The following is a 27,700-nucleotide window of genomic DNA, read 5'->3' as shown; positions in this document are numbered from 1 at the left end:
GAGAGCATTCACCAAACAGAGTGGGGAGCAGAACAGGTGGAGTGACTGAAGTACACTGCTGAGGGGAGCAGCGGGGAGACAGGAGAGGTCTGCTGTGCCATGTGGGTAGCTCCCAGGCCGGGAATCGAACTCGTGCTGCAGTGGCTGTGGACAGCTTCATAGTGCTGAGGCTTAAACCCCTTGCACTACCAGGGAGGACCCAATTCCTAACAATTTTCTATTTCCAAACCCAACTTTGAAGGTTCAAAGAAGCAAGGCTGCAGGCCACAGTAAAAGCTTACCATGACATTAAATACAAAGAATTTTCAAAGGCTTTGTGTTAGAAATTATGTTTATTGAACGGAGAGATACAGGTTACTGTCAAATAATTTAAAAATAAGCTCCATTTCATACGCAAAACTACCTTTCACATCATTAAGTGTAAGCATATATCATCTTTTTCCCTAATGGGAAAGAAAATCTGTATGACCAATTTGAGGCACATTCATGAGATAATCAAATAGTGATTAAAAAAATAAAGCCAATACAGTAAAAAATAGTTTCACTCAAGTCTGTCAGCTGGCTTTGCTTTTCTCATCCAGCTGGTCACTTAGTCTTATCAAATAAGATTGAACACAGGTTAAGTTCCCCTTGCCATGAGTCAGATAACATTTTCCGTCCAGGCTGGGCCTCAAATCTGGCTCCTTTCTACCTCTGCCTGCTCCCTACCACCACTTCTCAAAGCAAATGTGCTCTTTTGGAACATGGCTCTTTTCTAGTTGCTTGGAGAAGAAGTCTGTCATCGGAGGTGGGCCACAAATATAGAACAAAGTCTCTTTTGAAATATGATCTCTTATCTCCTTCTCTGTTATTCTTCCTTCTACCAAAAAAAACAGAATAAACATCAAATTAAGTCAGACATGTTTGTACTGAAGGCCTGACCACAACTCAGCGACAATGTTTATTTTTGGTAAGTCGAGCTCGGGGTGTCTTGCCATGTACATGGCTCTTGTTAGCATCTGGGGTCAGACTCAAGCAGAGAGTGCATCTAGAGGTTTCTTAAACTTAGAGCTGGCAAAGTGGGAGGTTCATCATAATGCCCTCTTCAGACAGGGCCAGCTAGCACACTAGTCCTCGCTAAAGATTCAAAACTGCCTTCAGCAAAGTAAATAAACTGGTTTATGAAAAATCCTTCCAAGCAGGAGAAACCATGAGTAATTTAAGTTACCATTCATGGCAAATGGAATCGCTTCAGTCAAAGCCGGAATATAAATTCTTTGTATGCATCCTATAGTGATGACGCAAATGTGGAAAATAAATTTTTAATACGGGCAGCAGGAAACCTGTGTATAGTAAGTCAGTCTGACTAAATCTCTCCTTCTTTCTCCATGATGAATCATCGCTCAATTCCCCAGGTAGTGGAATTCCCAGCCAAGCAACTCCCAACAATAAAACATCGACTCAACCCACTGGCAGGTCCCCCAAATACCTTGGAGGAGACAGTCACCATATCTTCGGGGGACTCACCAGTGATGTATGGCTTGAGTTCGGCGCTGATTTGTGTAGTCTGTTTTGTAACATGCAAACTGCATGCAATCTTCTGAGGAAATTCATTTACTAAATCGAGGATATTTTTCTGGAATGTCAAACATATTTGGTCACAAGACAATTTAAAAAAAAAACCAGAACAGATGTGCACAGCCACCGACGCGGACTCGACTCCCATTCCGCACACGTCTGCTGCTCCTGCTCTCCACTCAGAGGGATATTGTTTGCAGCCGAGCAGGCCAGAGCGTTCAGAGCACAGAGGGCTATTTGGCTTTAATTGAAATCTGAATATGCTAACAAGCATATTACTAACTCTCCGGGAGTTTTTTTCTTTTTCCCTTTTTCTCGCCTATTGGCAATTAGGCAGCAGTTTCACTGACCACAGTTGTGTCTTTTAACTGTTTCTGTTCTTTTGTTCATCTCTGCAGCTGCACACCCACCCAGAGTGAAAGCCTCTCCCTCACGTGGACTTAGTCTCCACAGATGCGACTGGGGGGGTTTCGGTGACCCAGCTGGGTCCAAACTATGGGGAGTCACCTACTCTTGGAACACAAGACCCCCACCCCCACCCCCGGCTCTTGACTCTTTAAGGAATCTCGGGGCTGTAGTGGCTTCTGTTCACTCACGTCTGGAGTCAAGCCCCCCAAGCGTGCCCTTATTCTGTCGCTTCTGGGGAGCCTCCTCCCCCCTCGTTGGTTTCATGGTCCTGGGTAAGCTGTGTTGGTTCATTCTCACTTCAACATGATTAAGCCTTGGCAGGTCTTTTGTTGAGAACTACTGCAGGCAGGACGGGACTGCGAGAAGAAAGTTCCCCGGACAGTGACTGCCATTCGCGGGGCTGCTCGGAGCAGACTCTGAAACGTCCCTTCCGCCCTTACCTGAAACAGGAGTTCGCTGGTGTCCCTGGCGCTGTAGAAGAGTCTCACCACTCCCATCTCACACCCCCTTCCTCCGTCCACCCACTCTCGGTGCAGATCTGCCCAATGCCGCAGGATGGAAAGCAGAGGGTTAATCCCGACGCCTCCTGCAATCAACACCAGGTTTCTAGAGGCATCTGCAGGCTGAGGGTCAAAGTAGAACTCTCCGCCCACTCTCACGGCAACTTCGGAGTCAAGTGCACACTGAGGCAGGAAAGAAGGCGTCCTTAGTGCAGGTCTTCTGCCCCCCGCTCCTCTCCCGTAAACCCGACTGCGTCCACCTCCCGCACTGGTGCCAGTATTTAGGGCTATTTTTACAGCTTGCTCTCAGTTTTCTCTGGGCCCTGGGAATTGCTCCCACTTGTCCATTATAGAGGCCATTTGCGACTCCGCCTCTGTGATCCCACTGCAGCCACTGGGGTATGAAGCATAGCAGACTCGCTTCAGTACGTCTGCCACCTGCTAACTTCTTAGGCGATGCCCTGGGTTGTGGAAGGTGCCAAGGGACTCACAGACAGTTCTGAAGTATGGGTTTCCTGAGTGGCACGCTGGTGTTCTGATCGAAGCCCCCGAGCTGACAGGCAGGAGGGGGCAACTGTCATTCCATGGAGGCTGCCCTGGGCTCGGCAGGGCTGAGGGGATTGGGCACTGTGGGCCTGTTCACGACAGCCTGCTTCCCCCCAGAGCAGCAAGAACAGGCAGCCAGAGGCTTCTGTTCCAAGGCACACCCCATCCAGGTACACCCCATCCAGGCAAAGCAACTACTAGCTGCTAAATGCACTGGTTCTCACACCCTGAAGGGATGTTGTGGAAATGGGCGGTGACACTTTTTTTATTGTCACAGGAATTTGGGGAACCCAATTGGCATTGAAAGGGCAGGAGATGTAAAATGTACAGGAATTTTGTGAGCCAGTTTCTGCATGGAGCTTGGCATCAGCCACAGGGGGAGTGTGCACTGCACAGAACTCAGGAGGGCGTGTCAGGGTGTTGACTCAGAGAGTGGGGTTAACAGCACCCCGTTACCTGTAATGCACAGACTTCTGAATGACCCAGGGGCCATCATATGGGTGGAAAATGCTTTGTAATGACATGAGACCAGACCCTAACTCGTTTTACAAAAGACTCACAGTGCTCTTTGCATGGATCTATAGTGTCTCAGTTTTCCAGAATGCCAGCACTATGGAGATTGTATTTTATTGTATTCAGAAGGTTTCCAAGCATGTTCACTGTTCTGGAAAACCATTTCCCAGTTGGTAACATGCCTAAAATTTGTATCATCTGCATCTTAAGTGTTTTCATGGAGATCCCAAGCTGAGGAACAGTCATCTGATTACTTCATGTATCAAAATACAGTCTTTGATCATGAATCATTTTTTCTCCTTTGCACAACATGTAAGCATTATGTTATCTTCAAAAATTTTTTTGTGTTGATTACACTAACTGTAGGGCAGTTCTAGAAAGGAAGCACTGGATCTGATAGGGTTCAGAAAGTGTTGAGAACCTGTTTGGAGAAAACTGTACTGATCTAGAAGCTAAAAGCTAGGTTTTAACCACAGCCCCTGTAACATCCACTCAGACCCTTAACTTCACCTTTTCTCTGCTGCTGCATCTGGAAAATGTGTAACCATACCATTCCCGCCCATCTTCCAAGCCTGACACCCTGGGGAGAGCGGAGGGATTCCCCGCTGCATCAGGCTCTAAGAGAGAGGGTATGTTGGTCATTGAGGCTGTGGTGTAAGAAAAAGCACCTGGAGTGACCGCTTCCTTCTTCCCTGGGACTAACAGAATATAGGAATAAAAAAATTTCTATTAAGAGCATAGGTTTGTTTGATTACATGTTCCCAACATAAATTAACTAAATGAACGTCCTCCTAAGAAGAACGGACTATGTGCTTTCTGAAGACCAAACATGGCAATCAACCTTGGCACCTTGCATGGCAGGTAAGCATTAAGGACTTTCTGACATGAATTTAATTCAGAAAAGTTAATCATAGAGAAAATCTAAGGAAAGGAAAATTATCTGAATTTACCATCGGGGTCCTTTTGGATAAAGAACTTTTAAGTGAATGGAAATCCTTTCTCTGAAGGAAAAGAAAAAGTCTGAACTTAACTATTTCAAATATGCAGGAGATTTTTGCATGATGGATGGTAAGTGGGTTTTCATTTCTAACAAAAGAAATTAGCAGCAAGGGAGCATTCTGCTAGGAATAAGTAAAATCTAGGAACCACGACACAGGCTACCCAAGCACTTTGAAATGCTCCTTCCTTTCAAGTCTTGAAGAGGGGATCTAAGACACAAGAGGCGCTGCCAAAGGATGACAATGGCTTTCATCCTGAGCCCTCCCCCACCCCTTGCCTGCCTGGAACTTCTCTCTCCAGAAAAGTCTAAGGGTAAATGAAAGAGAAGTTATTTCCTCCGGTGGTCATCTTCAGCACACAGAGAAATGACAACAAACCCAGCCTTTAGTTATTGCTTTTAGAAACCAGAGTTATCTCCAACCCTAAAGTTGGCAAGAAAATGTGCCCCAGGGAAAGATAATACTCAAGAAGTCTGTCGTCTCTTTAGTGACAAAGTAATCTTCAGTAGACTTATCTTCTAATTTGCTAGCATCTGGAAGGAATCAAAAGTCACTTTTGTCTTTTGTTGGTCAACAGAAATGACCAGTGTTGTGTGAACACAGGCCTCACGGTCCTTTCAGTATGACGTGGAAGCGAGCTAAGGACGTTACTTTCAGTTACTCCAAAATGTATCTCATTTGGGGATAGATTTTCTCCTTGTGAAGTAAACCACCTTTCCCCAGCAACTGGAGCTCGGCACACAATGGCTGTCCCGTCCCTACCCTTTGCCCTGACAGGAGCTCCAGCCAAAGCAGATAAAATAAAGGAAGACGTTTATGGCACTTCATCTCATGCCCCGGCGGAGCAGCCTGCTGCCACCCAGACACTCACGCGCCTCCATTGTCCACACTAATAGCTTAATAAGACCAATCCTCGGGAGGAAAATAGCCACCTGAGAACAGTTCCAAGAAAAATCTGACTTCATAAAGGCTGTTTGCAACTCCCACTGGGCAGAGTGGAGCAGGCGCTACAATTAGGACGTGCATTCAAGCGATGCCACTGGAGATTTTCCACCGCTCTAAGAGTAAGTTCCTTCATTAAAATGCCAATGAGGCATGACACCGAGCAGGGAGCCCACCGAGCAGAAGCAGGCCAGGGCACGTGGGGGCTGACAACTGAGGGGGCTTGGGGCACTGGGAGCAGGCTTGCTAAGCTCACTTGAAGTCTGAGGACACGTGGACTCTTGGCTGGTCCCATTCCCGTGGCATCTTTGAGAGACTCAGGGCGCAGTCTAGAGCCACAGCGATGGGTGGAAAACCCAAAGAGAATGCAAAAAAGGAATGGGGTGGCTGAGGCCTCATCAAAGGAGGGCCTGAGGAGGTCAGGGGGTGAAAATTTACAATGGAAATGTGAAGGCACACCTGGGGTTGCTCTGAACACACAGCTTGACATGCAAAGCACAAGAATATATATATGTATTTTATGCCCCTATTGATTTAAGGCTTTTTTAATCACCTTATCATAAACTTTTTTTCCTTTTGGTGTGCAGTTTATGAATTTTAACACAGGTAGATCTGTGCAAGCACAACTAAAGATACACAACAGTCCCATTACACTTAGATGTATACTCTATTTTAATTTTGAATATAAAGTGTGATTTTTTTTTCTTTTGGCATAGTTATGTACAATTGCTCTGGCACTATTTGTTGAGATTATCCTTTTTTCACTGATTTTCTTTAGCCTGTTTGTCAAAAATCAAATGACTGTGGGGTGTGTGTGTGTGTGTGTGCGCACACACACGCTTGTTTCTGAGCTCTTTATTCTGTTCCATTGATCTGTGTGTCTTGCTTCCCTCCCAGCATACTGTTTTGATTATTACAGCTTTATTTTAATCTGAATTTACTAATTCCTCCCTCTTTATTCTTCTTTTTCAAAATGGACCTAGCTATTCTACTTCTTCTGCCTCTCATACAAACCCTAGAGTTGGTTTATTTAGATCTACGAAAAGTCCTGCTGATATTTTGGCTGCTGTTAGCAAATACAGACTATCGATTTAAGAGAACTGACTTCTCTGCTGCATCTTCTCATCCATGGACATACTATATCTCTCCATTTATTCATGTCTTCTTGATTCTTTCATGCAATTGCGTGAATAGGGATTTTTTTTTTTTTGATCCTCTATTTTCACGAAGGTCCTACATCGTATGATGAGCCAAGAGAGTGTCCTAAAATAACGATTCACAACACAAAAGTGCGCTCCAGCCACTACAATGACATGTTGCTGCTACAGATATGGCTTATCTGTGTGAGCTGGTCCTCTGTGCGCTGTCTCCTAACAGAACCCAAGTGCATCTTGTTGGAACCTTTAATTTCACCTTGTTTTCACACTCTCGTGCAGACAAGGGTTATGCTGAGAATTCAGCTAAGATACTCCATGGTATTGCGGCCTCAGCACCCACTGTGTTGGCAAGCCACCTGTGGGGCCTTCTACTGACACTAGCCCCACACACGAGCTCGCTGCCTCATTAACAGCCTGCAGAGCCACAAGGAAACAGAAGTTCCAGAAGTGATTTCCCAATGACCTTGGTATAACCAGTTCCCTCTGACTCCAAAGTCTTTCTCTCGTGGGACCCTTAGATAAGACCCCATGGAGCCTACAAAAATCCTGCTTTTCTTGGTTTGAACTGACCAACCCTGCCTTAGTCTAAGGAATCCCAAAGTACTCCTCCCAAGGGCCCTCATGAAGGCATATACCCCACGTGCTGAATCTCTCTGCCTACACCCTGCCTTGACCTCCCCATGTGGCCCTCAGACAGGCAAGTATTTCCTCCAGGACCTGTGAGTAAAAGCCTCTATTTGAGTTTCTCTACTGGCTCTCCACTGTACACCCCGGGCTCTCTTAACAAATGTCCATTTAACACACTCACAAGAGGCTGTAAGCTTCTGCCTCCACCCCACTCCCCCGTGTTCTTGGTGGTGACCTATGACATCTGCTACTGGTGGTCTCTGGCCCCTTCTTAGTCCCACATGGCTCCTACATAAACTAACATTTCATTATGTAAAACATAATGGAATGTGTTTCTAAGTTGTGCTGAAAATGAAGTTTCTGTTTTCCTTTGTTGAGTTCTGATCATTTCCAGGAAAAGAAAGGAAGAAGCTCTATGTGAAGTCAGATTCGCACAGATGGTACATTCTAGAAGTGAAGATGGCAGCAAGAAGGAGACATGAATCAAAAGCTAAGAAAACAAGTGACTGATCTCCTCTGAGATCATTCCGTGTTGTCAGAGTTCCAGCAGGTAGGTAATGAGCAGCTTATGTAGGACTGTGTTCAGCCTGGGGGGGCAGCGTGAGTTATTAGCAGCAAATGTGGATTCCCTCTCAGATCCTGTGTGAAGAACTCTCCAGAGACTGAAATGGCACCACAGATTTAGCAGAACTCGGCTCTGGGCACCAGCAGTATGTAATCAGAGACTGTTTCCCCTCCAAGTGAGAGAACGATAGTGTGATTCTCTTTATTTAGGATGGTTGGGACAAGACAATTTGATTTAAAGATTTGCCATTTATGCATTAAGAGAGTCAATTTTCAAAAAGTTACATAAAAAGTAAAATGTTTAATCCTAAAGTGGTATTCAAATGAACAGAATTTGGTGACCTAGAAGATATTTCCAGATCCCAAAAGATCTTTGGGCCATCCTTAATGCATCAGAAGGATTCTGCTTCTTTGCCCTTTATGGAGTCTGCATTTGGGATATTGGCGGGGGGGGGGGGGTCTGTTTGCAAGCATGTGTGCCCTTTTCCCGCAAGTCTGGAGGTAAGTGTGCTGAACACAAATGTGGTGCAGGGCAGAGATGCCCAGATTCCCAAGTTTAAGCTGGCAATTTGCTCACCTGATTGTGAATCCAGAGGGAAGGAGGGTGGTTCGTGTATTTCACTGCCAGCTCTATCATTCTCTCTTGCTCCAGCAGTCTCGGGCTAGAGCATATTGAGAATCCACCAACCACAGAGACTCCTGGAATAAAGAAATCAATCCTGAAAGGAAGGACGAAATAAATAATTATTGTGGAAGTAATTTTAAAAGTGGGCAACAAAATAGGCAAAACTGACACACTTTTAGCCAGACTAAGAAAAGATTGAATTACTAAAGTCAAAAGTGAAAGGGGACAGCATCACCAATCTCACAAAAATGAAAAAGATTATACAGGAATATTATGAAAAACTGTAAGACCAAACATTACGAAGCTGATATGCAATGGGCATATTCCAAGAAAGACACAAACTGCCAAATGGGACTTAAGAAGAAACAAATTGTGAACAAGTCCATACTAAGTAAATGGAGTGAATTGGTCATTTTAAAGCCTCCTGCAAAAAAATCATAGGTCTAAAATCATCACTGGTAAGCCCTACAATTTAAGAAAAATTAATACTAATCCTTCACAAGCTCTCCAAACTCATTCTAGAAGGCCAGTAACACACTGATAAAGCTATCACAAGAATAGAAATGATTTCTCAATATCCCTTGTGACTATAGATTAAAAAAAACACCCAAGGAACAAAAGGTTGGTTTAACATCTGACAATCAATCAATGAGACTGCTTAGTAGAATAAAGGACAAAATCCGCACGATCATCTCAATAGACACAAAAGGCATTGGATAAAATTTAACAGCTTTACATAATAAATCTGGAGAAGCTGGAACCCTTCTACAATCCTGGTGGGATTGTAAAACGGCACAGCCACTTTGGTAGTGACTTAAAATGTTAAATGGTCACCATATGACCAACAATCTTACTCCTAAGTATAAACCCAAGAGAAATGAAAATATAGCTCCAAAGGAAACCCTGTACGCTAATGGTCATAGCACCCTAACTGATATAGACTACCAGTGGGAGCAATCTTAATCTTCACCAACCGATGCTGTGTAAACAAAATGTGGTGTGTCCACGCAATGGAATGACGTACTGATATTCCACTGATGAGCGCAACACAGATGGCTGCTGAAATTGCATTAGGCAAAAAAAGACAGTTGCAAAAAAAAAAGACCACATATTATATAATTCCATTGATACGACTTGTCCAGAATAAACAAGTCCATAAAGTCATAAAGTAGAACAGTGGTTGTTTAAGGGGGTGAGGGGCTGGGGAATGAATGATGGTTGGCATAAGGGATGGTGAGGATGTTTTAGAATTTGTCTGTTGTCGATGGCATACAGTTTTGTAAATATACTAAAAAAGCACTTGATTATAGACTTTAAATGGGTGAGTTTTATGATAAGTGTATCTGAAAAGCTTTTTAAAAGTGTAAAATAAAAAAGGCAACAAAAACTTTCACTGGCATTTGACGAAACTGGTGGACTTGGCCTTGGAAGTTCCCAAAGTCTTCGGTTTCCTTCTTTGCTTCTACCCACACTCCCATAGTCTAGAACTCTCCTAAGTTTCTTCAGTTATTCTATACCACAGTAACCCTTTTTTTTGGTGGGAATTCTAAGAAATGCAACAAACCTGGTTACATACCAATGGAAGAATTTATTAGAGCTGGAAAGCTTAAAAAATTCTCATCCCCATTTCTAAAAATGCATACATCCATCTAGATGCTGCTCAGCCATCAAAAGACTCAAAGTATCACTTTCCTGCCTTGTCTTCCTATCATGCAAAGCACACAATGTTCTACTGGCTTGATCTAAGCCCTTAGAAGATATTTTCCTCTGATCCTTGACCTCAAATATCCAGTCAATGTTTATAGTCTTAAAAAACCAGTCTGGACTAGAAATACTCCATTTCTGGTCGCTAGTTCCCTAGCCTATTTTTGCCTATATTCACTTGATACTTATCCATAAATACTTTAATTCCCCTTTAATTTCAGACAATATACAAATTTTAAAAGACCATGGGCAATATTTATCAACACGGGAGCGATAGACTATCACAGAGGAGGTACATAGCATCTCCACTGCTTCCATGTTTAAAAAAACAAGCAATGATCTACTTTTGTGGCTCCATCTCCTGAACTTTAGTGCCCTCTACTGCTTGATGTTGATCAAGATTGTTCTCGAAGGTGAGTGAAAGGGAATCTCTTCTCAAGTAACTTGGGAAAGCTACCTCCACCTTTAGAAAAAAGGACTCCGTTCAGTGCTACAGAAGAATTTGAATGGCACAGAAACCTCGTCTGAACGGAATTAAGAAATGGAATTTAATGGAATTGATAAAATACATACAATACATATTTAGTAAAACATCATATAAGAATTGAATTTTAAGCACATACTGGACTTGTACTCCTGGAGCCAAGAACTGAGACACTACTGCACCCCAGGGGTACCTGCAGAACTGAGAGGCGTGCTCAAGTCTGCAGGGAAGCATACATCTCACCTCTGTCACCCCGCAGGCAGCCCTGGGGCCAGAGAAGCAGCCCCCGGCGCCAGCACACAGCAGGTACACAAATGGGGGCCAGGTGGCAATGCTTCCCCAGGACATCCCAACACTCTACAGCACTGGGGCCCCCCCCTTCCTCATGCAAACACTGCAGACGACACCGAGTAGACAGGCCATGAAAAATCTGTCTGTGACAGAGACTGTGCTCGGCGCTGAGAGCTGTCTGGAAGGAGATGTACTTAGCATAGATTTCTTCTTAGCGCCAACATATGTGCTCCTGACTTTATCAGGAAAACATTAATAAAGCCACTGTTCTTTATTAGTATTAATTTTTAATGTATTTGCAGGGGCTGGGGTGAAGAGGAAAGCAGAGGCGGCAGCAGTCAATTCTCCCGAGCATGAAGAATTCAGAAAAACGTCGTACGTGTCTGAAGGTCACACAGCGCCCACCAGACCAGCGATGGAGCAGGACGGTCTGAACAGGGCCCAAGGAACATGCCCACCATTGTGGCCCTGCAGGAGGGCAGGGGGCAAGTCCTGTCCCTCTCATCTTGCTCCTCTGTTTCTGCCTGATGTTCTCTTAGAAGGGCCCAGAGTCACTTTCAAGCATAAAATCTTATGTTATCTTGCATTAAATAGAGACACACTTCTCTCTGTGAAACTCTGGCCTGGCCTCCTCTCAGGCGGTGTCCTGTGCACAGCCCAGGGTGAAGTCAGTATTGACTGCGGCCCCTTGGGGAGTAGACTTGCTGTCACCCCTCCTACCCTGCCTGCCACACTGCCAACCAGCGACTTCACTGCAGGGGACCCCTCCAAGGAACTCAACTGGAATCTGCCTGCTGAGCCTCGCTGGCACAGATGAGCTAAATGACTGAGTGAAACACTGGCAATAACAAAAAAGGAAGACAAACTAATAAAGCTAAGCCTTAAGCATCTTTTAAACACGTGACACAGCCCAAACAGAGGATGATTACTCTTCCCTGTGTAAGGCCATGGTCGCAGAAGCCCAGAGAAGGAAGGAAAATGCCCACATCACAGTCAGCAGGCAGAGAAGCAAGCTGGGGAGCCAGACTCCAAGGCATCCGGCATGTAAGCCTGGGCACCACATGGGCTTCAGGACCACTGGTGGCAGACTCCACCCCAAGGGTGTGTGTGTGTGTGTGTGTGTGTGTGCATGCGCCAATTTGCCAATTTTTCTAGGAATTCTGCAAAGGTCAAGAGCAGGATCACCGAGGACCTAGGTGCTCAGGGGAGGACCCAGCGGTAAGAGGAGCTCATGGGAGAAATGGTTCTAAGGGGTTTCTTCTTTTGGCCTCTCTCTCTGGACCGGATCGTCTGACCTCCTGGAAATAATCTCCGAGGACAGGAACCAGTCCCCGCCAGGAGCCCGGCAGAACACAGTAAGCACGGGTCTGGCCTATGCAGTGTCCACTGGGCACCTGAGCCCAAAACTCGGAGCACTGTTTAGAGGCAGGTCTGGAGCCTCCTCCTCAGAGTTTGACAGGTGGCAGAGGAGGCCACTGGCCAAGAGTTCAGAGGTGTGGGGTGATGGCCCCGTCTCCTCCGGGAACAGCAGGCCTCCCTGTGCTCAAGAGCGGCACTCTGCTCTGAGCAAACGGCCCAGCCGCCACATTCACGCTCCCTCTTTCCCTAGGCCTGTCCTTTTCCCCAAAGTGCCATGAGGAGGTGATCTGAGAGAGCTGGTGGGCAAGCCAGCTAGCAGCAGCACCAAAGGAGCTGAGCCCCCGACCTAAGGGCCGATCAGCACAAAGTCAAATTTCCACAGGCACTCAGAGTCCCAGAGCCATATCCCGGAGCATCAGGGGTGATGGCCTTCAAGAGGGAGAGGGTGCAGGTGCCAGGAATGTGCAAGAACCCACACCAGGCAAGGAGAGGGCCACCCCGAACCACCCACGATGATCACCCCCAAGTCTGCCCCCCAAAGCAGGAGACAGGTTCACAGGAGAACCAGAAGGAACATAGGTGAGGCCACCGTGTTCACTGGTGACACAGTGTCACCACCCCCGAGTTACTCCATCTTCAGGATCACAGCAGAGGCTGTCTCTGTATGTGTCGCTGGGGAATGAGGATTTTTTTTTTTCAGCTAGAGTCCCGCTTGCAGGCACCACGGGAGCAGCTTTATTAACCAAATGCACAGGCTTCTCGTAATCAGGACATGGGGTTGAAGCCAAGGCCCCAGTTGAAGGCGCAGAGATAGCGCTATGTACAGGACACAAATGCTCCCGCAGAAGGGAAATGTGGAAGAATAGACTGAGACAATCAAAGTTTCCACTTTTCCATCGAACGACTGCTAAACTATCTGTGCAGGGTAAAAATGTGGCCCACCCCCCTACAACAGCCCAAATGCATTTAATATGTATCACTGCACATGTGCAAAGATTGCAGTAAATTGCTTCACCAACGCAAATTATTGCAATCAGCATCTTGTTTCCTAGTTCTAAATTCAAAGGCAAACTATTAACACAAGACTGCTAACTCTTGCTATTATCACACTTGCTATTATCACACATCCCCCTTCTAACAAAACCACATTTCCAGATGGACTGCCAAAATTAGTCAAGTGACTCCTAAGAAACACTACCGAGACTGACATGCCAGAAATTCATTTAGAAATGAATGCTTTATTCAAATAAAGGAAACATTCACCCAAACACACCTTTCCTAGGGAAACACGAGCCGCCTTCTTTACAATTCCACTTGGGCTGCTGCTGGGCGAGGCTGCGTGCCGGCACGGTGGGGCAGCTGGGCTGCTGCTGTCACTGAGGCCACAGAGCCCAATGGGGCCGGTTCCTGAGAGGGGAGCCTGGGAGTCAATTCAGCAAGTATTTAAACTCAGCCCAGACCAGGTATGTGTGATGCAGGAATTCGGTGGAGGGAGGTCAGCTCTGATGTTAGCGGTTATTCCTCTTCTCAGCCTGCTGTTTGTTTACTCGATTTGACATAGACACGGATTTTTAAGAAGCCGATCAGTTCCAGCAACACATGACTCAAGCAGATTAGATTTCTGCGGTGCATTCTATTAGCGACCACTCCTGCAGAACAGAATCATCAGAGCTGTCTCCTGCACCCACCAGAACTAGCTGCTTCCCTTGAATGTAAAAACTCAAGGCAGCGATTTTCATATGACTCGAGGGGTCACCGGCTTAAACAGAGGTAGGTTCGGAGGTCAACAAAGGAATCAGATTCTCCCTGCCAGAAAAGCCTTCCCCCAAGTGGAGACGGTCTAGACCTGCTACCCTTGGAAGCCACGCTGGCCACAGAAGTCCTTTTTCCCAAAGGAAAAACAAGCCCTTCCATCTGACAGCACCTTCCTGAACACACACAACTTAGGAAACAGAAAAAGCACTCACCACTGGCCAGCTTTAAAGGAAAACCCTTTGTCAGCGATCAGCAGGCGGAGTCTCTTCACGGATGGGGACTCGTGGGCAACTCCACACACCTTGGCAGCCGCCACCACCTAGAGCCGAAAGATGAACTGTGGCTGAGGTTACTGTGTCCACGACGCCAGGAACAAAGCGAGGCTGTGAGGTATCTAAGGCTTTTTGAAATCTTCTAAAGTTATGCTTTTGAAAATTTTAAGCAAAGCTCACTTTGCTTGGAAATTCTCTCTACCACTAGGTGAACAAATTTTATCATCGAATTTTCGAGACTTGCTATCAGACTAATTTAATTTTCCTCTGCAGACAAAAACCACCTCTTAAAGGGGCCGCTTAGCAAGCGTTTATTTGAGTGTCACTCTGGTAAGTGCTTGGGGCCACGTCAACCACCTGCCTGGTGGCCAAATTCTCCATCAGGACCACAAAAAACTGAGACTCCCCCACCCCCCCCGAGGCCATGAGTCCATGCTTGTTCTGTGACTGCAGCGAGTCCTTGCTAAACTAATTTCAGAAACTACAAGTCAGCACCTAGGAACTTGGGGAGCAATTTCACAGAGTAATTGTTAATCTAATAATAGAAAACAAATTAGAATTGTAACTCTGTCTTTTTAGTATATTTAATGGTATTTATTTTTTTATTTGAACTTTTTCCCTTCATCACCTTCCCTTCTAGTCCCTTGTCTCTTTCCCTCCCTGCTCCCTATTAGCCTCAGAGCCCTCATGATGTTAATGTCCACCAGGTTTTGTAAGTATTTTACTATCAAATCTTCTGCCATGTAAATGTCCAGTATTTGTCACTCTGGCTTGCTTTATTACACACGATTCCCTCAAACGCCTTCCATTTTGGTGAAAATGGCTGCATTTCATCTCCCCTTATGGCTGAATAATAATTTCCCAGCGTGGATACACCACATCTTTTTGATCCAGGCGCTACAGATGGACATTTGGGCTGATTCCGTGTCCCAGCTGCTATGAATTGTGCTGCACCGTGATGGTTTTTTTCCTTATCTTTTCTAACTCATTTTTTGTTATATTTTACAAAAACAACAACAAAACAGCCCTTCCTTCCAGACAGCTTGAAAAGCACCATTCTAATGATGGATCTGATTTCTAGGAAACCCTGAAAAGGTCTGATTTAGGCAACCTTCGGTTAAGCACCATCCAGTACCCCTTAAGTTCAAAATGCCTGTCTTGCCTTTATTCTGCTCCTCTTGGCTCTGGTTTCTCTTCCGCCCTAAACCTGGGACACTTCTTCACCAAAGGGTGAAAAGAACACATGACTCCTTACCTTCTACTCCATTTAACTCCACCTCTGCAGCAAATCAAAATCAGCACCAAGTGCCCAAAACAGTTATTCTCCTTGGGGGCGTGGTTGCTTCCTGGCTCTCGAAAGGGTGCTGGGGAATCTGTGGAGGCCAGTGAACCCCCACGCTGGCATCAGCTCATACAGCCCTTTTCTCCGATAGGATTGGTCCAACCCAACTAGCAGGAGGCAATTCTTAACAATCCACTGGAAAGTTCTCCTGAAGAATGTTTGTCTCCCTCACCACCTCAAAACATCTCCTAAAATTGGCTGCCTCTCTCTCCGGCAAAATCCTTGCCTCCCCTTCTGTGTATTTGTGCCAGGTCTCACTTCCTCCTCTCCCTGAGAGCAAGCGGGGTGATTTTCCACCACTGTCTCTCTGTGCTTTTGACGCTAGTCCTGCTGATCTACTCTGAAACCCTGCCTCATCAGCCCCCACCACCCTTTCCTTCATACTCAACTTCCCTCTCTCTAGGCCTGTTTCATTAGACATGATGTCTAATGGCATTTGCCCACCTGAGCAACTAAGAACAAAATAGAAGGAAGCAGCATAACCTGGCTGTTCATAGCATGGAGGAATCAGCAGCTCAGCAGTGGGGTGACCTGGTATCTAATCCTGGTTCCAGCACTTACTACCAGCCATGTGACTCTGGTCTGGTTACTGAGTCCCTCAGGTGTAGAAGGAGAATAACGCCTACACCCCGAGAGTGGTGGGGAGGACTAGATAATACATGCAAAGCACTTATAACACTGCTGGCCCACAGTGAGTACTTGTCAGTTGTTTTACTGCAATAATGATAATTATTAGCATTTATTTGTTACATTATCTGTTACAGCCCATGAGTTTACTATTGTCCGGGCCACCATACCCACGCTGCCACGCAGGACCCCAGGAATAGCTGTCCGCCACCAAGAGGTCTGTTCTCGTGGGTGACAACAGGACTGTGCGCTGCGGTGGCTGTGTCCACAGCCTACTATTTTGCTCATATAAATGTAAAAGCCAGACTTGTCGTTATGCTCTTTGAGAAATCTTGCCTTTAATCCCTGCCTCTACTGACGCTTCCTTCCCAACAGCCTTTCCTAGTCCTGACGCTCTCCACAACCACAGGTATCTGGCTTCCCTCTGGCAACGTCTCCTTCCAAGGTTGGCTGGCATCTTCCTCAACAACCAAACTCAACGCCCAGTGTCAGTTCTCACTCTCCCTGATCTCTTTGAATTTGATTCTTTTACTTCTTTTCCACCCTGAAGTTTTCTCCGTGCCTGGGGCAGCCGACACTGAACTCCTGCCTCTGACTGGTCCTCCTCCTCCTGTACTGTTCCTCCTTCTCCCTCCCTCAATGGAAAAGCCCCTTGAATCTTTTTTTAAATGGCCACATTCCTCTCCTACCTCTGGGTTGGGCCTCAAGCATTCCCAAAGATACTAACCCACCTCCCTCACTAATCAGTATTTCCCTGCCAATCACAGGCTCACAATTACACTCCTGTGAGTAACAACAGCCAATGTCTAAGGCACGTTTGTCTCGAGTATATTCTGGGTGTTGGGTTAAATATTCAGTGCATTATCATTTAGGTGATAGGAGTAATCATATTACACCCCAAGAAATGGTGCTGTTATTTTCCATTCTGCAGATGAGGAAACTGAAAGGTTTAGTCACTTGCTCAAGATCACTAAGGAGTGGCTGAGTCAGGGTTCAAGCCCGGGTCCCAGCAAGAAACTCGTTTATGTGTACACTGAACCCACCATATTCATTCCTCCCACAAATACTTCTAGAGTATTCTTGACATTCCTTTCAATTCCCTAGATCAAGCTCAGAACCAACACATTGTAAGGTTCAGTAAGTTTGCAAAATGAGTAAAAAATTTAACAAAACTCAGTTAAAATTGGTTTCTAGAACTAAGGTTAAGAAGTCCAGAAACCTTTTGGTTGTTTACAAAGACAGGTGGAAAAAAAAAACTACAGAACTTTGGGATTAATTTTAAATCTGTAGGCGAGATCAAGGAAGGCAGGATTTCTTCAGCAGAACAGGTATCTTCCTTTGCCTCATTTTCTCAATATCTCATTACAAAGACAAGTAGTAATCATCAGAGGATTCACCATTACATCATTACTCTCATTTTTTAAGGTTTACAAAAAAGGTATTTATTTTATAAACATTCATTATTTTCTTTCAATGTAATAATCTGTAAAAATACAGTCAAGAGCTAGATTATCTCATTTGTAACAGTTTAACTGACATCAGTTAGATTCTTGAATGAAACTAGGTACATATAAACTTTAAACATGGCAATGATATATATATATATATATAGTATATGTACTACATCTAGTGTAGTATAGTGTATATATAGTGTATAGTATGTAGTATATAACATATAGTATATAGCATATATAGTATATAGCATATATATACTATATACACACTGTATTTTATATATACACACACACATATATACACACACACATATATACACACATACATATATACATACATACATATATACATGCGTATATATATATATATATATATATATACACACACACACACGCAGACACACACACCTCTTGCTACTAGTCCTGATAACACGGGCAACACTGCCAGAACTGGGAAACAGAGTACCCTGCAGAATGAGTGGTTTGCAAAGATATGCCTCCCTCTCACCACTCCATTTTATTTAATACAAATAATGTACACCACACAAAGATCTCTAGCAAAGTGGATTAAAAACATTAGCAAAATCTTTTTGAAGGCTGCATCTTTGTTTTATTCTGAAGCTAGTTTCACATAATTAAGATCTGTAATCATGGCCCTTGTTATAGGCCATTCTTTCTTTACTTTTATTGAATAAGCAGAACATGATGGAGAAACTATGTTTTACATTTGTACTTGCTCTTATACTTAATGGATCAAAAGATTTCCCAACTGAAACCTCAACTAGCCATGTCCTAAGTTAAAACACATGGCAGGAAATGAAGTTTTCCATAAAATAACATTTAGACTCTTCTACTGTTCAATAAAATAACAATACATTTGCCAACTTTTACTAGCTCATATTTTTAATGCTTTGACGGAGTCAGCATCTAAGAGGAAATTCCATCATACTGATTTTTAAGAGCTGGTTTTATGTGGGATATTTTGATGTTACTTCTGCAAAAATTTCTATTCCGGAAGCAGGTCTTTCTTTGGGAAACCTGGCTGCTGGCTGTGTCTGTTCACGCCCATTCATTCATTAGCTGGCTTACAATTTAAACAAAGCTAGGATGAGAGATGACTTGAAACAAAAATAAAGTTAGGGCAGAGGATTTCAGAGTTGAAGGACAACTTAGTCATTGTCAGGAACAGCACGTTATTTCACACATGAGGACACCCAGAGACACCAGAGACATTTAAATTGCGCAGAACACCAACCTGCTGAGGAGGAATTTGACTAAATGAAACTGGTTTTACTGAAATGATTTACTGACAAGGAAGGACCACAAAATCCTGTCAACTATAAAATTTTACTTCTCCAGTGACGTAGCCTGTCAAGTCTACATCCTGGCAAGCAAGGCCCACCTGGGCTGAATCTCCTCTGTGCCCTTTCCTGTCTTTACTTCACGAAGCACCTTCTCTCAGCCATCATCCCTCTCTCCCCCTCTGCGGGGGAACACAGGTGAGTGCTTGGCTATCCCGTCTCACGTTGGAAGAGCAGCAGCAAACACCTATATATAGTGCTCACCATGCATTACTTTACATACATTAATTCAATCAATCTTCACAACAACCCTAGAAGGCAGGTGTTTCATGAGAAAACTGAGGCCCCGCAGCCTCTAAGTGGCAAAGCAGTGATTTGATTCCCGACACCTGCCCTCTGTGCTTCGCGGCTTCTCAAATCAAACGCGAAACAAGCCTCTCCCTTAATCCAGCGATCATCACCCCTTTCTCTACTCCCATTCACGTAAAAATAGTTCATGAGTTATGTGTGGTCCTCGTCTGCTTTCCTGCCTTCTGTTCTCCCTGAGCAAGGTGCTAAAGCTGGTCTCTGATAAGCCCAGTGATGTCCTCACGGCAGAATTCAGCAGGACAGTGACTCCTGTAACTCAGGACTTCAAGACACTGATGCCCCCCCCCGCCTCACTGCTCACTCCCTCTCCTCTGCTGAACCCCCGCCATCCACCCCCCACTTCTGCTGAACCTCTAAATATGGACTCATCCCAGAGCTCAGTCCTGGCCCCTCCTTCTTTACCCTCTATCTTGCTTTTGAAACTCTTGGCACCTCCTAAGTGAGGAAAGCAGTAACGATATCTCTGCACGGCTGAAACTTTTTATTTCCAGCACAGCTTAAACTTTTTATTCCCAAATTCATATATCCATTTAACACAGAACTCTTTGTGTTCTCCCGCTTCTTCCTTTTCATGTTTGGGGAACATTTCAAATATACACAAAAGTAGTAAAAATAGCATAATGAATTCTCATGTACCCATGACCCAGGTTCAACAGCTGATTAAACTTGACAAAACTCGTAGCTCATCTTGTTTCATCTGCGGTTCCATCTCCCACCCACCCTCACACCTCAGACTTCTCCAAAATTGACTTCGTTATTCCCCTCCCCCGAACCTGTTCTTCTCCACCTTAGCCAACACACGCTACCATCGACATCCACTAAATTATTCAACCCCCAAAAGGAGGGGGCAGGTCACCGGGGGCACCAACCATGTGATTGGTTGGTCCATCCCCAGAATTTCAGGAAGAGAAGGGATGCAGGTTGAATCAACTGCCAGCCGACAAGCAAGCAGGCCTGTGTGGTGGAGCGCCTCTAGCAACCCAGAAGGATGGTTCCAGGAGCTTCCACGTTGGTGAATGCATGGAGATTTGAGGACACTGGGGTGCTCGGTGAGTAGCAGAGCTCTGTGCCTTTTTCCCAGACCTCCCCTGTGTGTCTCTACCATCTGGCTTTTCCTCAGTTGCACCCAGTGATCTAGTAAGTAAAATGTTTCTCTGAATTCTGTAAGCTGCTCTAGCAAACTTATTGGACTCAGGAGGAGGGTCTTGAGAACTCCAGATTCATAGCTGGTTGGTCAGAAGCACGGTGACAAGTAGACTTGAGACTGAAAGCTGGAGATGGGGGGTAGAGGAGTCTTGGGTGACAGCTTAAGCCTTACTGTGGGACCTGATGCTCTCAGGGCAGACAGTGTCAGAACTGAGTAGAACTGTAGGATACCCAGCCAGTGTCGGAGAACTGCTTGATGATATGGGAAGACGCACACACACGCACACACACACATGCACACACACGCATGCACGCACACACGCGCTACTGAACCCTTAAGGTAACAACATACATAAGGCATTTGTAAGATCATGCACGGGCTTCTACAAGAAGCAAACTAGCATAGCTGAAAAATAGTTAGTGGCTTTTCTAAAATCAATTAGGTGTGGAAAGCCAGTGTCTCCTGATAGGAGTCCCTTCCAGACTGAGGGCAAGAACCTTACTTACCATTTTCAAGACTGTAATCCCAGGACCTTCAGTGTCTGGCATCATTTCCAAACAAATGCTTGAGAATCAGTAATTGGAAGAATTTTTTCACTACCAAATTCTCCCATCCAATTGCTGGCTAGAGGCCATTTCACTCAGTGGGCCAACCCTCTGCAGAGGCCAAGCAGTGACCTCGCCGATGAAGTCATCTGAGCCTTGCCGGAACAACCGTTACTGCATTACAATATTTCTACTCTTATCTCCTTGACATTTCTAAGCCAGACTGCTTATTCTTTGATCCTTAAGAAAAACATGTGAACTTGAACACTGTCAAATGTCATTCAATTCAGAGCTGTTTCTGGCATCGGCATGACCCTCCTCCGCCCACAAGCTGGTTACATTTATAGTCCCCAAGAGGCATTAACATCATAATACGAACATTCAACAAGTTCTGTGGCAGGAACATGATGCCTAATGTGGAAGGGACATTTCGGGGTGGGGGTGTGCTCCGTTCTTCACCCACTCCAGGAGGGGCAGCAGGAATCAGACCTGGGCTGGAGCTTTCCTTGGGCCCTGAAGGAGCATAAGCTAACGCCTAGGTTCAGCCAGCCTCCTCTTTTGTACAATACAGAGCCTTCCTACCTTCAGGCTACCTCTCAGACTTGAACTGAAGAACAAATGACAGGTGGGGAGCTTTGTAAAAGATACTTGCTATTCAAATTAAAGGCAAGCATGGTAGAGGACGGGGAAGGTGGTGTGGTTTGGTTACAGCCCAACCTGTAGTGCTGTTCATTTTGACAAGTCCAAGGTTGCGCTGCTGCTCTATGGCTAGGAGCTGCATCTGAAGGGTTGGGGTGAACCCCTGATGACCTTACACCAGTGGGGTAGCCTCAGATATCACTTCGCTTTATCTCCCTCCTCCCAGATGTTGTTCCTTTAGGCAAAGAGCTGAAATGAGAAACCCGAGAGGAGGAGGAGGAGACTCAGAGTTGGAAATTCTTCTGCCAAGGTAATCCTGTGATAGAATTACCCCTATGACTTCTGGCTCCTGGGCATTAAAATTGTCAACTCTCCATCAAAAACACTACTTCTGTGTAGTGTACTTAAACTTAGCTCAAAATAAGGCCCAAAGTCCCAATGCTTTTTGTTCTGAGCAATTCTGAAGTGACTCAGGGATTGGCAACTATGATCCACAGAATTAGTCTGGGTGTTTTGGTAAAGCATGTTTTATTGGATCTAGCGATGCTGATTTGTTCATGTGCTGCCTGTGGCTGTCTTCACATGTCACAAAGAAAGAGTTTTATATCTGGAACTAAGATAGCAAGGCCCCGCAAGCCTAAAACACTATCTGGCCCTTTACAGAATTACCAAAACTGCTGTAAATCTACTTGCATCAAAATACAACAGAAGAGTGTGGAATAAACCACTCTTTCTTCAAAACAATCATTTTACTTTTTAAAAAGAAATCTTAACAGGGGCCTCCCCGGTAGCGCAGCGGTTGAGCGCTGGGTTGCGAAGCTGCCCGCAGCCTCTGCAGCGCTGGTTCGATCCCCGGCTGCCCCCCGGCCACTGGAGGAGGGTCCCACATGGCGCGCAGACCTCTCCTGCCGCCCACTGCTCTCCTTAGCAGTGTACCTTGGTCCTTCTGCCTGCTCTGCTCCCCGCTCTGGCTCTGGTGAATTCTCTCACCCTCCCGTGCTTCTGACTGTACCCAGTGCTTGTATAAATAAATAAATAAATCTTAAAAAAAAAAAAAAGAAACCTTAACAAATCTCCCACAGAACCAGCAGTTTTGTGTATTGAACAAATCAAAATAAAAAGTATTTTCAGAGTATCACCAGTGGGAAAGGCATATTTTCCCAAACACCCATAAATGTATTATGCTGAACTAATTTTCCACAGACTTCCCAAAAAAACATAAAACAATGACTTAAAGTTGACTCCAACAAACACACCACCCCTGGTCCCAGAACCATTTTCTGACAATAGAAATAGCTTGAAAGTAGGAGTCAAATATTCTTTTGCAAGAAAATGTATCCTACTATAGTCATAATAAAAATTAAACGAATGTGGCAATACAATTTCTGACCGTGTTTACAGAAATGTATAATCCTTCCTGTGTGAAATACATGGTTTTTTCCTACTATTAGTTTAAATATACTTATAACACTAAAGCTAAATGTCTGAATAAAATCAAAAAAGCAAAATCAAACATTCCACGACGTCCTTCAAAAGGGCCAAGCTCCTCATCTAGCGACTTCTCTGCAGACCAGTCCCAACCGTGCAGACCATGCAGCCTAGAACTTGCCGCAACCCAAAGGTACAAACCTCCTGTCGAACGACATTGGCGGTTCTCTCCAAGTGGTCAGTTTTCCTTTTGGATTTCACCATGCTTTAACAGAAAGTAAAATTAGGTTACTACGTAATCTCTTCCTACAATATAATTCACCTACTTTCCCCTGCGATGGCATGGCTGCCCAAAATACAATATGGATCCCAGACAAATGGCCGCCACCCAACTAAAGCTTGGGGATCTGCTGATGGCATGCCCCGCTGAGCGCCCCATTAAGGAATGTCCTCAGGAATGCGACGTGCCTCCCACGCCATCAGCCCGTCACCTCTTCGCAAATCAACCTCAAATGACACTGAGGACCGACGACTCACCTGGTTAGAAAAAGGTGGCGCCAAGCACTACGTGTCACCCAAGGGGAGTGAGAACAGACGGCACCGACAGAGCCTCTCAATAGCACAGGATTCACGATGGCAGCACAGGCCATGGCACTTCCTGGGGAAACATAAAAAGGAAAGTAAAAATATTTCCATGAAAAGTTGCACATAATGGACTCTTAGTCAACATTTGCCAAATGAAGGGCTGTGTCACTGTGGAGTAAGACATGGATATTTTTCTAACAATAAATTTATTATAATTAATTTATTCTGGGCCTTTGAGAGCTCAGAAAGATTAATATTCCCATAGATTTTTATTTCTTCTCAAGATAACTAAGGAAAGGACAGATATGGGAATATAGCATGTTAAATGTGGCCATTTGGGGTAGAGAAATATTTAAAAGTTGGCAGAGTGAATGCAATGGTAGAAATCAGTACTTTTCCTGATAGACTAATAGTTTTTAGAATTTGAAATATTGAGGAAATCTTTGTGTTCTGTTTTGTTTTATAACTTTCTATCCAAGTATAACATATACACAGCATCACTATGGTTAAGGGACCTACTTGCTATTTTTCTCTTCAGTAAATGAAAAAAGCTCTTTCACCTCAGGCGAGACTATGAAATTTTTCTCTCCTTTCAGTGTGCTAAACCAGAAATGGTTCATTGATTGTTGAACGAAAGAAAATGCAACTTAGAGTCCATGAGATTTTAATGTATGGCAGGTGGACTGACTGACACATACTATTTTGGTCCTGGTGTTACACTGAGACCTTGGGCTACACCCATTGGAACATGAACAGTGTACCCCACACAGAAAGTCTTACAAAGTTCCTGCAATGGCAGAGACAACATGTAAGAACACTACTTGGGAAACTATAACAATTTCAACTATCTTAGCTGTAGAAGGGAAGGCCTGTTATAATAACACCACCTCACAGCGAAGTCAACTTTTAACGATTCACTTTCCAGTCTTTCTCCTGTCTCCAATTTTGATTGTTTCTCTTACTGCTTCTGTTTTCATCTTTCTTGTCCTGACATTAACTCCTGCTACTTAGGATCCACCCCCTGAAACACCAGGCTAACAACTGGAATGATACAGTTGCATATCCTTTAAGGCCAGGTGCCCTGATAAAATTTGCGTGACATACAGTTAAAATAAATACAGAAACGCTGTTCTGCTCAATGTTTTTAGATAACTATTGCTAAAATAACTTGTCCTTGAAGAAAATACATCTTTTAGTGATTATGCTCTTTAAATGGTCTACTGCTTGACTGAACTGGAAAATAGAGAAATGTTAATTTTTAAAAGCTGTTCTCTGTAAAATTCTAAAATTTCCTAAGAAGCGTAACTATGATCAAGAGTGACACCTACTGGTAAGTGCAGGGCATTTTTATCAAAGTGTGTTCAAAGTACCTTCCAAAGCGCTAAGGTACTAAAACAAACACAAACTCAGCAACTCTCATTTAAAAGAAAGAAAAAGTCTAATGGTTTCATATATTTACTGTAAGTTTAAGTAACTACAGTCTTAAGTAATTTCTAAATCCATACAGAAAAGAATATTCTATCAATGTTTGTGTCCTCACAGGGCTCACCTCTTCAAAAAATAAATGATATTGTTGAAACAGAAAAAAATATAAAATGACACATCCATTTAAGGAGTATAACACAGATTAGATTAAGGCTTAAGAGGAACTATTCTGGTTTCTGCTCAGTCAGTACACTATTTATTTGCAGTGACAGGGGTATCAGGCATTTTGTGGCTCAGGAGGCACAACAAAGCAGCAGACCCAAGTCCCCTGCCATTGTAACGTTTTCCTTACAGTGTGGGGTACAGACACCAGTCAACAGGGAATGAGGGAGAGGGACATAGATTTCAACGAGTGTGAAAAAGGAAGTAAGATGCATGGGGTTGGGAAGGAATATCAGGAAGGTCCTCTCTCAAGAGTCATCTGGCTGAGGCCTGAAGAGGAGGAAAAGCAGTCAAGCAGACTTTAAGGGACAGCATTTGGGCCAAGGTCCAGTCACAGGAACAGGCCAGCTTGTGCAGGAAGCGCAGCCAGTATGAGCAGAGAGGGTTAGCTGAGAGGGGTCAGATGTGACGCAGAGCCACACACGTGGTGTGGCGAGGTCACAGATTATATTCTAAGCGCAATAGGAAGCAACTGAATGGTTTGAATGAATTTACTCTTCTTTTTTTAAGGAACAAGAGTTTGTCATTGGTTCATTTCTTGATGTGCAGTACTCCTCAATGGCATCGTTGGTCTGAGACTCTTTGCCATCATCCTGAACTACCACAAAACTCTAACCAGTGACTTTACCCGGTTTCCCTTCCCTGTCAATTTCCCACCCATTCCCTAGTTTCTGGTGGTTATCAGCCTTAAGTAGGCTGATTTGGTTCTGCACAAAGGCCTCCACTGATTGGACATACACAGGCTCATCAGAGTTGGATGCAAGTACTCCATGAGGCTTGGCCCTGAGGCTTTGATGGCTTCATGAATTCCATGTGCTATGCCAGAGAGGATGGGGGCTGTCTTTAGCACCTCCGGTACAACACACTAAAGTCCATTACACCTCCGGCAATGTTGCCTTCTCGGCTATGACGGTGGGTTATTGATGAAACCAAATCTGGAATGCATGCAACAGCCCTGATGTGCATTTTTAAAGGGCTGCTCATGCTGTTATGTGAAAAATGGATCATAAAGGGGCAAAAATTGAAGTAGGATGTCCAGTTAGGAGGTTCTAGTCTGAGATTAGACTAAAATAACAGCCACAGAAATGACAGAAGTAGAGGAACATGGAATACCTTTTGGGATTACAGCTCTATGGCTGATCGATTGGGTGAGGTGTATGATGTAAGTGAAAGAGAAAATCCAAGAAAACCTCAGTGATCATTAATGCACAGAAACCAAGTAAACTCAGAGAACTATCATGTCTTGTGTTGATTTAGACTCCTAGGTGACATGGACAAAGCAAGGGGACTCCTGTTTTTCACATTTGGCAAGGGGACCTAGTGAGACACTGGTTATAAGAGCACTTGACTTGGAATCTGTAGAACTGGGCTCAGTTCTGACTCCATCTTGCTTTAATGCGAATAGTATTGTTACACCCCCATAGAATCAGCTTGGACCAGAGCAGGCATCAACACTGCTCTCAAGACAAATAACCTTTTATTTGCATTTCACTTCAAGGCATACAGAAGCCCCATGGCAATAACTCTGCGTGCTGACGTCTTTCCTTTCACAAAGAAAAATCTGTGGTTCCTGTAAATATTAAATTGTTCTGGGCTTTGGGGTCAGACTGGCTCTTCATTTCCTAGGCGTGTGATTTCCTAGGTGTGCAGCCACCCAACTCTCTGTATCTCCATTTGAAGGCTAATAAAATGCAGTAACATGGAAACTCCTGGGAGTAATGGGAGAACGACACTGAGTGTAACATGCACACAGCAAACTAAATAAAAGGGGATGATGCTGTTACTGTTAAATAAATACACAGACTGTAGCTAACAATGCAGTAAGCCTGGCAACTGTGAGAAACCAGGGCACAATCTCTGCTTCCAGGTTTTGGTCCTGTCAGCAACACAAATTAAGACATTTAAAGATAATCTGGAGTGAGGAGGAGGAGGACAGGTACCTGAAGAGCCAAGTGCAGCCAGAACTACAGGCTAAGCGCCGCCCCGAGCGCAGGGTCACGCGGTCAATCAAAATTCCAGGGGCGCTTTCGTGGCCACTGGGGAGGCGGGGAGGGAGTGCGAGGTGGCCGAGCGGCTCCCCGCCGCCGCACAGGAAGGGCAGCAGAGTCCCCCTTTTTTCGCAGGCGTGGGGGGCGGGGTTGTTGTTCCCTAAGCCCACGCGGCCTCCAGCCAGGTCTGGTTAAGATCCCGCAGCCATCGCTGCTCTAAGCGCCCCGGCGCCGCGGCCGCACGCCCGGATCTGTCAGACCCGGCGAAACCCACCGCCGGCGCCCGAGAACTTCCGGTGTCCTTGCCGTGACGTAGCGACAGCGCG

General features: G+C 44.8%; 1 protein-coding gene across 1 annotated transcript; it reads right to left on the bottom strand.

Moving 5' to 3' along the window:
* Positions 1–548: 548 nt before the first annotated feature.
* Positions 549–27,664, bottom strand: OXNAD1 (oxidoreductase NAD binding domain containing 1). Its single transcript, XM_037524758.2, has 8 exons — positions 27,327–27,664; positions 23,692–23,812; positions 23,356–23,419; positions 14,243–14,349; positions 8,390–8,531; positions 2,406–2,648; positions 1,507–1,615; positions 549–859 (listed from the first exon to the last, which is right to left on the bottom strand). Exons 2-8 carry the CDS (start codon positions 23,802–23,804, stop codon positions 705–707), a joined length of 933 nt encoding a protein of 310 aa, XP_037380655.1. The 5' UTR covers positions 23,805–23,812; positions 27,327–27,664; the 3' UTR covers positions 549–704.
* Positions 27,665–27,700: the final 36 nt, after the last annotated feature.

This window comes from Talpa occidentalis, unplaced genomic scaffold (assembly GCF_014898055.3).
Source record: "Talpa occidentalis isolate TD23 unplaced genomic scaffold, MPIMG_talOcc4v2.1 talOcc4.10, whole genome shotgun sequence".
Lineage (NCBI taxonomy): Eukaryota > Metazoa > Chordata > Mammalia > Eulipotyphla > Talpidae > Talpa > Talpa occidentalis.
Note: the sequence above shows the minus strand (reverse complement) of the source record. Positions and strands in the feature narration are given on the sequence as shown.